This window comes from Pteropus medius, unplaced genomic scaffold (genome assembly GCF_902729225.1).
Source record: "Pteropus medius unplaced genomic scaffold, Ma_sr-lr_union100, whole genome shotgun sequence".
Classification (NCBI taxonomy): domain Eukaryota; kingdom Metazoa; phylum Chordata; class Mammalia; order Chiroptera; family Pteropodidae; genus Pteropus; species Pteropus medius.
Genome location: NW_024354875.1, coordinates 34,392,139 through 34,404,296, shown reverse-complemented (window position 1 = coordinate 34,404,296; position 12,158 = coordinate 34,392,139). Strand labels below are relative to the sequence as shown.

Below are 12,158 nucleotides of genomic sequence, written 5' to 3'. Positions count from 1 at the left end.
TTGGCAGTTTTCCTAAATAATTACTCATTCATATACAGTTAAACCTCATTATTCACAATTAGGTATTTGCAAATTTGCTTACTTGCTAGCATTTATTTGGAACCCTAAAATAAGTACCTGTGACATTTTCCTGGTCATTTGCCAGTGATAACAGAGTGGCAGAATATTTGAGTTGCATGACCTACATATTCCTAGCTGAGGTCAAACAAAGCAACTCTGCCTTCTTTGCTTGCTTTCAGCTCTCATATGTAAACAAGTGTCCTCTTCAAAGTCTATTTAGTGCCATTTAGTCTATTTTTTTTTTTTTTTTTTTTTGCATTTTTTTTCATTGGTGATTTTGTTGTTTAAAATGGCCCTCAAGCATAGTGCCATTGTGCTGTCTGGTGATCTAAGTGCAAGAAGGATGTGATGTATCTTACGGAGAAAATACACGTGTTAGATAAGCGTCATTGAGGCATGAATCACAGTGCTGTTGGCTGTGAGTTCAGTGTTAATGAATCATAAATATATACTAAGTAAGGTATCTTTAAACAGAAACACACATAAAACAAGTTTATGTATTGATTGATTGGTTGATAAAAATGTTGTGACCAGAGGCATGTAGGAACCTAACCTTATGTTTCCCGTGGGAGTAGTGTTTCAGTATTCGGTAATTGTGTTCGAAGTGACTTTATAGAATATAACTACCATGAATAAGAAGAGTCAACTTTATTTGCTGCATTACTTCATTCGGTATTCGTTTATTCATGTAATCTTTTATTCGTTCTTTAAGAAAACATATTTGAACACTTCTACTAGGTGCCAAGCAACTTCCACATGACTACACTTTCCCTTTTGTGTTATTATGCTCACTAGTAGAAGTCTTGCTATAGCCCTCTGACTCAAAGTATTTGTGTGGTTTATGATAACACATCATAAATGAAGTGTGAGATTGCATTTAAAGGTTGGGAAGTTGGGGGCTAAATGTTTTGTGTCTATGACCATTTTTTACTTTACATATGCTAGATTCAGTCTTCTCAATAAACTTTCTAGGAATTGTTTTGCCTCTTTGGAGACCAAGATTTTTAGCATCAAATTCCTTAATGAGTTCATGTTGGATGCCAGCACAGCCAGGTGATGTGGCTTTCCCACCTTTCCACACGAAAATGCTGTTGTCTGCTGGTTTGGCTACATAATCTTGCAGGCAGAGCTTATGACTGACAGAATAATTCCTCCACTATGCTTTACTGATGAGAAGCCAAACCAAACTGGCCCCTCTCCTTTTTCTAATTCCTCCATCTTGCTCACATGTTTGTATTTCCGTCTCCTTCCATTGCCTCTTCACACTGTGTCCTACATCTGCATTCAAGCAGAGGGAGGGGAAATGGAATAGAAGAGCAGATGTTTGCTTCATGTTCTTTGTGGCTCCCTAGCTAGGCTCTCTTCCATTGAAGTGTTCTTCATTTCCTGGTTTTGATTGTCCAGAATGTATGAGGACTAAGATCTGTACCTTGCTGCTCTTCTCTCCTGATGTTAGTAAAATCAGTTACACTGGAAATCCTCCATATGTAATGTGAGGAATTATAGAAATACCTTTCTGAGGATTCAAATTGTTATCTGCTCAGTTTGAAAAAGAAAAATTCTAATGACTTCAGGGATCTTTCAGTGAAATAATCATAGAATTAAGCCCAAAGAAACAAAGACATTGTTGACCATCATTAACTCAGTAATTGTAAGAAATGAGTGCCAGCAATAAAAATTAACCTTGATATTTTTATATGCTAAGTAGTTAAATACAGTAACATTTTTTGAACATCTTTGAAATTGTCCTTCAAGAAAGTGAGGACCGTGACTAAAACCTTTGAATACCCTTTAGTTCCTGGCACAATGCTTTGGGCAAGTAGACCTCAATAAATACTAAAATATCTTCCTTAAGATATAAATATTCACTAATGTTAATTTGATGTTTATTTTTTCAGATACAGATGAATATAGACCTCCTGTTTGGAAATCATACTGTAAGTACACAGATTTTAAATTGGGTGGGTTATAGTGTTTTATAGGTTATATAAAAATATTATAATCAGTAGGTATGAAAAGTCATTCCATTTTGTACCTATTATTTTTGAAAAATTAATTCACAATAGGATTTGGGAATAGTATAGAAGTAATTGTGAGGAAACAAGAGTGTTTCCACAAAGTCTGTATATGGTTTCACGTCTGGAATGCATCTCATCCCTTTGAGCTTGCATGGAATCCCATACCATGTAGACAATAGCTGATAAGACTAAAGCAAGGAGAAGCTAACTACGAAGTCATACTATCTAATTCTTCTCAGATCCTGATTCTTTATATGAAAAAGAAATATATCAGTGATAATGTCAGGAGGCTATCTTGATAGAGTAGAGAAAAAGCAAACGAAAGTAGTCTTTTTTTTTTAGAAATTGCCCAAATATAAGGGACATTTGAATTCTATATTTTGCTCTTTAAACTTTGCATTAGAATAAAAATTTCTTCAAGAGGTCAGGTCATTAGTCCTTTATCTTTTCTTCCTTGTTTCCTAGGGAATATTATTTCATAACGTGAAAAATATTCTAGATTTTTAAAAAGTGGAAATAGGGTTAATCAAAGGAGTTAAAATTCATGAATGCACTATTGTAGAAACCAGTACTAAAAGCTTTTGTCTATTGTCTATAGAGTTGAATAAGCAACTTTAAGAAACCTGCACTTCAAATATATATTATTAACATCTTGTAAATGTTGAGTTATTCTAAATTTTGATATTTGTAAGCTTCTGAAATTTGCTGACTGAGGGAGCACCAAACAGATTCTTGTTAGTTTTATGTTCCCAGAACAACACAAGAGTTTTTTTGTTTATTTTTGTTTTTAATAAGTTGCTACTTTGGGCTATCTATATAGTAAGCAAAATATGAACAATTTCTAAAAATATTGCCATAGATGCATTTTCTCCTCCCTCACTGCCTTTTTGTTTCTGGGGAGTATAGTTCAAAGAATGTATAAAAATGACTAATGTTCTTTACCTCTGGAAGATTTTGTTTCATAATCTCATTGGCAGGAAGCCTATTTAAAATTTTCTGTATTTTCTGGTTTTCAGTTTATCTTTGTTCTCTTTGCTCTGACTTGTGCCTTGCACATTTTGTATGTAAAATCATTTATGAAGCCTCAGACTTTTATTGAATCGTGTTGGTGATTTTTTCCCCCTGAAGAATATTGATAACTAAATGTATGTGCAGTTTGTATTTTTTGTATCTTCGTATGTCTTACTGTAGCTACCATTTGTCTTTAAAAATGGCATATTTCTACAGGTGGTGAGAGTACTGCAGCTGTGTTTTATAGTTTCTTTTAGTGACTTTATTGCCTGAGTATCCCTCTGTCATCATTTTAATAGTAGAAACTAGGAGGCAATTATTTGTCTTCTGACCATCACATGAAAAAAATTTTCCAATTCAAGGAAATTTTATGATTAAACTGTGCTAAAGCCAAATGGAAAAATTCATTTTTAAAATTGGTCATTTGAATTTTTCTTATAAAATGATGTGTTGTCTTCTAAGAATTTGAATATATACAAATTTTAACTAATAAGGAAACATGGAAAGATTGCACTTAACATTGAAGCAATTATTATGATGATCATACAGATTGTTAAATGTGTTTGTCAAAATTATGATCTTAGAAAAAAATTGTGATCTAGGTTGAGTTTTTTTAATCTGCTTTTTGTTTGTTTTGTCTTGCCACTATCAAGCAATTTTGCAGTTTATATTCAGCTATCTATTAATAATTTCCAGTAAGGTATTTCCTTAATAGTACCTTAAGAAGTTATCTGTCCAGGCACTTGTGCATTTTAAAAGAGAATATTTTAAAGACTGACAAGCCTGTGACATCTTATTTCATGAATAGAGACTAAAATCTTAAGTAACTGGGGTAGTAGGCCCTGCCCGGTACCCTTAGAAATTAAGCCATGACATTTTGTTTAATTCTGAGGTCAGACCTATATATATATCTTGTTTAGAGTTGATAACTGACAATAAATTCTACGACAGTCTTTGGGACTAATAAACCAGATTGCATTTATCATTTTTTCTGTGATGCGAATTAAATTTTAGTAATTAAAAATTTTTTCTCAAAATGGTAATAAAATCTAGATGGATTGAGATTTTTAAAAAGTGAGGTACGTCAATCCATGTAAGGAGGTAAAGGCCGAATGAAAACTATTCAGAATGTTTTGATAACATCTATCTGTATTACATCTATAAAACTAAAGGGAGCAGTTAAATTTTAATGTCAAAAGTTGCAACATGTTAGGGATTTTTTTTTTTTTTTTTTTGGTCTTTAGTGTGGCGGAATCTAAATAACTGCACAGTGAGATTCTATAAGAAACTTATTTTCACTCTGATTCTATAAGAAACTTACATGTTCATGCCTCTGTTCTGCTTTCCATTTTTGGTTTTGTTAAGCTTGTGAAAACAAAATTTTAAAACCTTACAAATACAAACCAGTGGGAAAATAGAATTAGCAAGAAGTCTTAAGTTGAGGACTTCTTTAAACAAATACAGTTTTGTTGCTTTTCGATACGTATGCTTGAATTAAACCAGGAGCCTAATAACATGTGATAAATGAGGTAAGTTAGCCAGATGGGGACTGTGAGAACGTAGAGCATGGATGCCCTGTCTGTAGGGAGTAGCTAGGTCATAATCAACTTCATTGTGGTTATTCATCTAAAACTCCGGGTCCAGTGTTGTACCTGTCTTCTCTGATTTTTCAGGAGAAGCTGGAATTCTCTTTTGCTTTGTTGTTGATGTTAAAAGTCTTAATTTTAAAATATTAAAAAGAAATTTAAATTTAGAAAACAGCAAACCAAACACATATGAGCTAGTTTTGACCTCAGGAGACCAACTTGTGATCTCTGAACTTGATTAAAAATGTATTGTCTCTAGGTACTAAGAAATTTATTAATTAGTATACAAGCATTGACACTTCTAAGGTAATCGAAAAATATTAAGTACTTTAAACATATATCTTCTCACTTAATAATTTAGCTATTCTTGATGAATCAGTTAATGAGTGTGCAATTTAAATTTCAACTGAGTTTCAGTTTAAATTACCAAAAATTCGAAATTGAGTAGGGCCTGAATTAGTCTTTATTACTGTGCATAATTTTTAAATGGTCCTTTTGATGCTTGTTCCCTGAATTCATGTTATATTCAGTTATCAATATCCAAATAAATATCATTTATTTAAAATGAGCGTTAAAGATAGACTAGCCAATGAGGAGGCATTTGTCTAAAAATTACTCCTCTCCATGAATAGAACTATACCCTTTGAAACTAACAAAAACGAAGGTTGAAATTCTCATGTGACAGTATTGTCACTCTTTTTTTCATACTGGCTTATCTTAATGTTTGCTTACAGAATAGGTAACTATTACTGATGATAGCCAGATACTATAGTACTTGTCCTTTGAATGAAAATCAACATTTTACTTTTTTTCTAGTAACTTCTAATGTTCTTTACTAGCATTCAGTTCTCATAATTAAGTTTCCATAGGTGGCAGTACTTTCCAAAGCATTTTCTTGACAAAGGAAAACAACTCATCTTTTGAGAATTACAAATCGGAACAGTAATGTGAACAGAAATGGGCCTGAAGAATCCTCTCTTTTTGCAAATCATGTTTTGACTTCTCTTAGGAGGATAGAGATTTACAAATATCTCTGGGTGATACACATGTACTCATTATCAGGGCCAGTTTGGTTTCAGTGCTCTCTTTTTTTCCCTTCTGTACCTCAGAATTACTCCCTTCATATCATCCCTTTAATCCATAAAATATGTATTCACAGGGATATTTTTGAAAAACCCACAGTAAAATATAGATATATAAAACTATTTTAATGTGCTGCATTTCTTAGGGATTTTAGCAGCCGCGAGGAAAAGGCAAAGGAATACATTTTTATCAATAGAATTTCTATCATTACTAAATGAGGAAGAGATTTAATTTTTTATTTTTAAACAGTAAATCTGTATCCTCTCAGTACCTTTTAAATTATAGCATCACCATGGTATTGCTTGGGTGATGAACTCAAGATGCATTCTGGTAACCAAATATTATTGTAAAGTTTTTGTATTAATATCAGTCACCTACATAGAACCTTAACTAATCTTTACTGAGTGTTTACTCTGTGCTAGGGACTATTTTAAGTCTTTTATATGTAGTAAGTTACTTAATCCTTTTAGTATTCTTTGAAGTAGAAACTGATTTTAGCTCCATTTTACAGATGAGGAAAACTGAGGCTCTGTATGCAGCATGGTGGCAGAACCCCAGTGTTCAAACCCCATGAGGTCTGATTCAAAAGTTTACATTCTTAGTTGCAATGCTGTATTGCTTTTGCATAGCAATACAGAACAGTGATATGTGTCTGTTCTCAGTGCATGTGTGTATATATATATGCACACACATGTATAGTCTAATTTTATGTGTATGCATATAGTCTAATTGTATATATTTACATATGTTCCTGTGTTACATGTGAATGAATATGATCAGAGGTGGAGTATCTATAATGATATCCAACTGGAATTTGAGCCATTCATTATCTGACAATCCCAGATGTCTGGGTAGTTTGATGTTATGTTGAGAAAATGTGTATGTATTTAAATACAATATTAGTTTTAGTTCAATTATATGTGATTATATATGTAGAAATAGAAGACAGATTCCCTCCAAAAGATAAATTTAGACATACATCAACACACTTTCTCTGATAACTGCACATTCTTTTCATTCTTTCTTTTCAAATTAAAAAGCCTAGGAGAGGCTAGAAGGTCATGGTATTGGTATAATTTTCACTGATCCATTTTTAAATACCCTAAAAATTATCCTCTCTTTGGCAAATTATTTCAGTACCAGAATTTTTTCTTTTGCTTCATATGCCCTAGTTGAATAAGTGATGGTAACTTTGGCTCAGAAATTTTGTTTTTATGAGAGATTGAAGATAGATATTCGTAATATAAATAGGGGAGAATAACAGCATGTCTGTTACCTCTAGCCTATAAATTCTAATTTTTCTTTCAAGTTTGACAATAATGTGCTTTAAAAATATGTGACCATTATTGGTTTATATCAGAGACATGCTTTATGTAATTTTGCACCAAAGAATTGGGGAAAATAAATGACCAGATTATAGAGAACAGAGCAAAATATTTGGTACTGATTTGTCATAGATAGAAAGATGCTTGTGTGGATTATGACTTTTATATTTGTGCTTGCTACTGGGCTTCCACTAAATTAGTTTAGTTTATTTTATTTGCTGTGTTCATAACAAATAGTACTGTACCCCAGTTATCTTGTGAACATAAAAAGTAGCCAGTTTGTGGTGTCTGATATATTCAGAAGTTCTTCATAAGGAAAGCTGACATCTTTCACTTTCTACCTTCTCGTAGTGTATCAGCTGCAACAGGAAGCCCCTCATCCTCGAAGAATTACCTGTACTAATGAGGTGGGTGTAATGAAACTGTTACAATGAAGTGTTTCTCAATCATTTGGTTCCCAAACTTTGATCTTCTTCATTGGTTTGGTTATTTTGGGGATTAACCATTTACAGTAGTTGACATCATGAAATTCTAACTTGAATGCATTTTTCTTAATGTTCTCACTTGAAATAATTGCTGCTGTTTAATGGAGTGTTTAGAACACAATATAGAATATGACAGTATAGTTTTAAATGATATTAGCCTTTTCAGCCAATTTCTACATTTTTCTTCCATTTTTTATGTTTTATTCTTTATTTTTTAAAACAAAGTTTGGTCTATGACCATGCCACCCTGAACAGGCCCGATCCCGTCTGATCTCAGAAGCTAAGCAGGGACAGGCCTGATTAGTACTTGGATGGGAGACCACCTAGGAAGACCAGGTGGCTGTAGGCATAAAAAATAAAATAAATAAGGGATTGTAAGCTGACAAGGTCTTTGCACTCTGTGAGATCAACCGAGGGTTGCCCAAATAAATAAATAAAACAAAGTTTGAAGGCATCATTGTAGTATTATCAAAGTAATTTTTCCACTAGAAAGATCTAAATCATGATGTAAAATAAATAAGCAAAGACATAGAGTTCACCAAAAAAAGAATAGACTATATGAAAATATATGAAAAGATGTTCAACTTCGTTAATAATAAGAGATATGCAAATTAAAATACAGAGAGACCATTTTCACCTTTCTAATTGGCAAAGATTCGAACTTAGAATATACTTATTTGATAAATCTCTGAGGAAACTGACACTCTTGCTTATTGCTAATGGAAATGAGAAATGCTACAATTTTATGAGAATTTTGTAATATCTAACAACACTATACATGCATTTTCCTTTGACCTACCAGTTCAAGTTACAGAGATTTACTCTGGTGAATTACCTGCACAAATATGGAATAACATATGCTCAAATTCTTTTACTGTAGAACTATTTATAACAGTGGAGTATTGGAAAAACCTAAATGTCTGTTCCTTGGATGACTGAATAAAATATACTATTAAAAAGAATAAGGAAGATTTCTGTGAGCTGATATGGAATGATATAAAATGTATATACAGTATAGTAATTATGGTCCTTTTTAGTAATAAAGAAGAGAAAATAAGGAAAAAACAAAGGTTATTTTTGCAAAAGAGAAACACAGGAAGGATTAACCCAGAGACTAGTGAACTATTTATCCATAAGGTGAGAAGCAGTGTGGAGGGTATAAGAAAGGGAGTGAGACTTCTCTGAGGATATGTTTTTATATTGTTGTGACTTTTGAACTATGTAAATGTTTCAAATATTCAATTAAATTAAATAAAAAATGATAAAACAAAACAAAACATAAATGAACTAACAAGTTTATAACATAATCACCAAAAAAATCAAGTAGTTTTTAAACATTATTCTAACTGTTCAAGCTTAGAGGGAAATAGTCTAAGAACAAGATCTTTTACTATATTTAGATTTGTTTTTGATAGTGGTATTTGTCGGTGGTCTTTATTGACTTCAGAGTTCTGAATTCTGAAATTATTTTGTGTATTGTCTGAGATGTAGCAAGTGAGTAATTATATTGGATTTGGGAGAACCAGGGTTATTAGGAGATATAAACATGGAATGAGGAAAAATTGAAAAGTATATTGTGGTATTTAATTTGAATTGGAAGTATCAATATTATTTCATAGATTTAAAAAAAGTATATTTTCTATTTCAGTCAATGGAAAGGGCTTTGAAGCCATGATGCCCCAGTAAAAACCAAACATATCCTGTCCCCAAATTTTGGCTTCCAAATACTGGAATACTAAATACTAAATACTAAAAGAAGACAGTGTTCTGTTCCTAAGAGAAATTCCTGATTCTTGAACAGGAGTATAGAGATTCTGGAACATTTTGTTATGTCAGAGAGCAAGAAGGGCTCAAAAACAAATGGGAATATATGTCAAAAAAAAATAGGAGCCTGTTGACAGGGTTCCACAGGCAAAATCTGTGACAATTTGACATCAAAAAGAATACTGATATTAATGAATTATAACATATTGAATGAAAAGAAAATTTGTAAGTCCATAGTTATGTTAAAAAGAAAAAACCCTACCCCAATACAAAAGAGAAAAAATGGAGGTGGAAAATGAAAGTTGTTCTTTACAGTAGAATGGTGGCTAAAATATAGAAAGAATGAAATTTGCACTAATAATTTAGTCTAGCAAAGGATCAACATTGAAACCATTGAGTGAAAGTTGGTACATACAGTATAGTAATTATGGCCCTCAAAGTATCACCCCACCATGTATTTATTAATTGCAAAGAGGAAAATACATTGCTTTAGTGGAAGGATCTGGCAGTTACTCTTTTAGCCGGGTGATCAAATTTAGCATTACCTGTAATGGGACAAACTGACATGTGTCACCTGAAGTGATGGAATAAGATACACATAACATCAGCTATATAATGTTTCTGCCTAAAATGTTTACCTTAAACCTTTTTATGAAATATGAACCAGACAAATTCAGAATGTGTACATTCTAAATAATGTAATTTTCATAAAAGAAATAACAGTGGTGAGACTATTCTAAAAGTAAAGTAGACTAAAGAGACATGCCAACCAAATGCAATGCATGCACCCTAATGAGTCCTGGAGAAATAAATATTTATATATATTTTAAGCTACACATTTGGAATACAACTGGAGAAATTTGAATATAGACTATAATATAATATGGAATCATAATAACTTTCTTAAATGATATATACTATTAAAAAGAATTACTTCTCCATTGTTGAAAAGATTGTTGAAATGGATTTTGGTATTGTGATGTCTAATTTAAAAAAATTGAATATCTCTCAAAATACATAGTCACAAAGAGAACCAATTTACAAAATTAGGCAGGAATTTCATGAGATTATCTTTTAAATGTTTTTTTGCAGTCTAAATACATATAGATGTCAGTCTGCATATATGTATTTATGGAATGGGAATGTGGTATTTGATGATTACATTTTATTGCTACTGTGCCATGATCAAGGAGGATAAAATAATTTTACATGTAGTAGAATTTTTTTAATACTATGTAATAAAATGTTCCATTTTGTTTCATATTCTGAGCAGACACAACTTTTAATTGAAAGTGAAATATTGGCAGTAGTTCTGTGAACAGTCCTGCAGTATTAGTAACACAATTTTATTTACTGAGAAATATCTATATTTTGCCTTTCTCAAAAGAATTTGAGTCCAAACAAATGACGATGAAATAAAAGGAATAAAAAAAAAAAAGTTGAGGAAAATAAAAAAATAAGCCACGTATATGCTAGTGAATTGCAGTGCTGTTTGGGGTTCAATATAATTGTGTGAGAAAGGGATCACAGTAATTAAGTACATAATTCTTAAGGATTAGAAAGACTAATAGGATTCAGTTTTTGCCTGAACTAAATTCTTTTTAAAAACCATGTAGGTTATTCTATGGAGTACAGTTTTTGATGCTATAAGCAATGACTAACAGTAGTTTTGCATTCCATGAAAAGTGGATTTATGGTCGTTTCTTCAAGCAGTGGGTGTAACAGTAAGGAGCACCGAGTCAGTGAAGCTAATTTTTAAAGGGTGAAGCTAATGTGGTCCAAGTGTGTAGCTTCCTGATGATCCACCGTGATGCAAAGATACTACATAGAACACTAGAAGAGTGGATGGCTCTTTTTTTTTTTTTTTTTTTTTTAGTCCACAAAGATTTTAAAAGATCTTTAATGTAAAATTGTTCATTAATCGAGATATTTTTAACAAATTCCTCAATATTAAAAATATGCAGATCGAGTAATTTCTCTTGATTTAATTTGGTGTTGTGGTTGACCGAATGCTGCGATCCCATAGGAAAACTAGACCACCATATTCCATACTATTGATTAAACGTAGGTGTATAAGCATTGGGAAACCAGAAGACAAATGGCACAATTGAGATTTTCTTATGTGAAGAAACTATGCGTTGTTTTCCCTTTGGTTGAATTGGTTTCACAAGAAATTAATAATCATGTGTTAATGACAAATTGGTGGGCAAGGGATGCTGCTCAGTGTGCAAAAGGATTTATTGTGGATAGGCTCTCCATGCACATTGTACCATCCTTAAGCATCATTCAAAACTGATAATCGGTTAGATACTTAACTTTGGGTGCTTAACTAGAGATTAAATGTGCATGCATAAAATATATTTGTCTATTTAATTTGGAAATTAGTGGTGATAACTTGTTTCAATATTTGACCAATCTTTTTTTGTTTTCACCAGATGAAAGGGCAATTACTAAATAGGGGGAAATGGTCTTTTGTTTTTTTTCAAAAAATGTCATTTACACTCAATATTGTTCTAATGATTAGATATATATAAATATAGATATTGAAATTATTTATAAGGCACTATGCTAATGGTCTGCTTATTTTGAGCAATATTCAATCTGGTTAAATGCTTATAAAAATAATCGAATAACCTGGATATCCATTTGAAATGAATGTAAAGGATTAATCAGAATAAGATGGGGCTAACCTAAAAGTACGTCTTAGAGAACGACCATTTCAGTCTTAGTCTTGTTTAAATGATAAGTGTTTGGTTTGGAAAAACTGAAAGTTCTTGGAAGTGATGAACGCTGAGGGTAAAGACTTACTCAAGAACCCATGTATTT

At 32.0% G+C, this 12,158-nt stretch overlaps 1 protein-coding gene and 1 pseudogene across 1 annotated transcript in view; both read left to right on the top strand.

Annotated features, from left to right (window-relative positions):
* CHN1 (chimerin 1) overlaps positions 1–12,158 on the top strand; it is a 146,818-nt gene that overhangs the window by 29,849 nt on the left and 104,811 nt on the right. The window contains exons 2-3 of the mRNA XM_039855245.1: positions 1,959–1,997; positions 7,435–7,490. Coding sequence (XP_039711179.1) covers positions 1,959–1,997; positions 7,435–7,490 — 95 coding nt within the window. The remainder of the gene's footprint in view (positions 1–1,958; positions 1,998–7,434; positions 7,491–12,158) is intronic.
* Positions 7,798–7,917, top strand: LOC120597265 (uncharacterized; annotated as a pseudogene).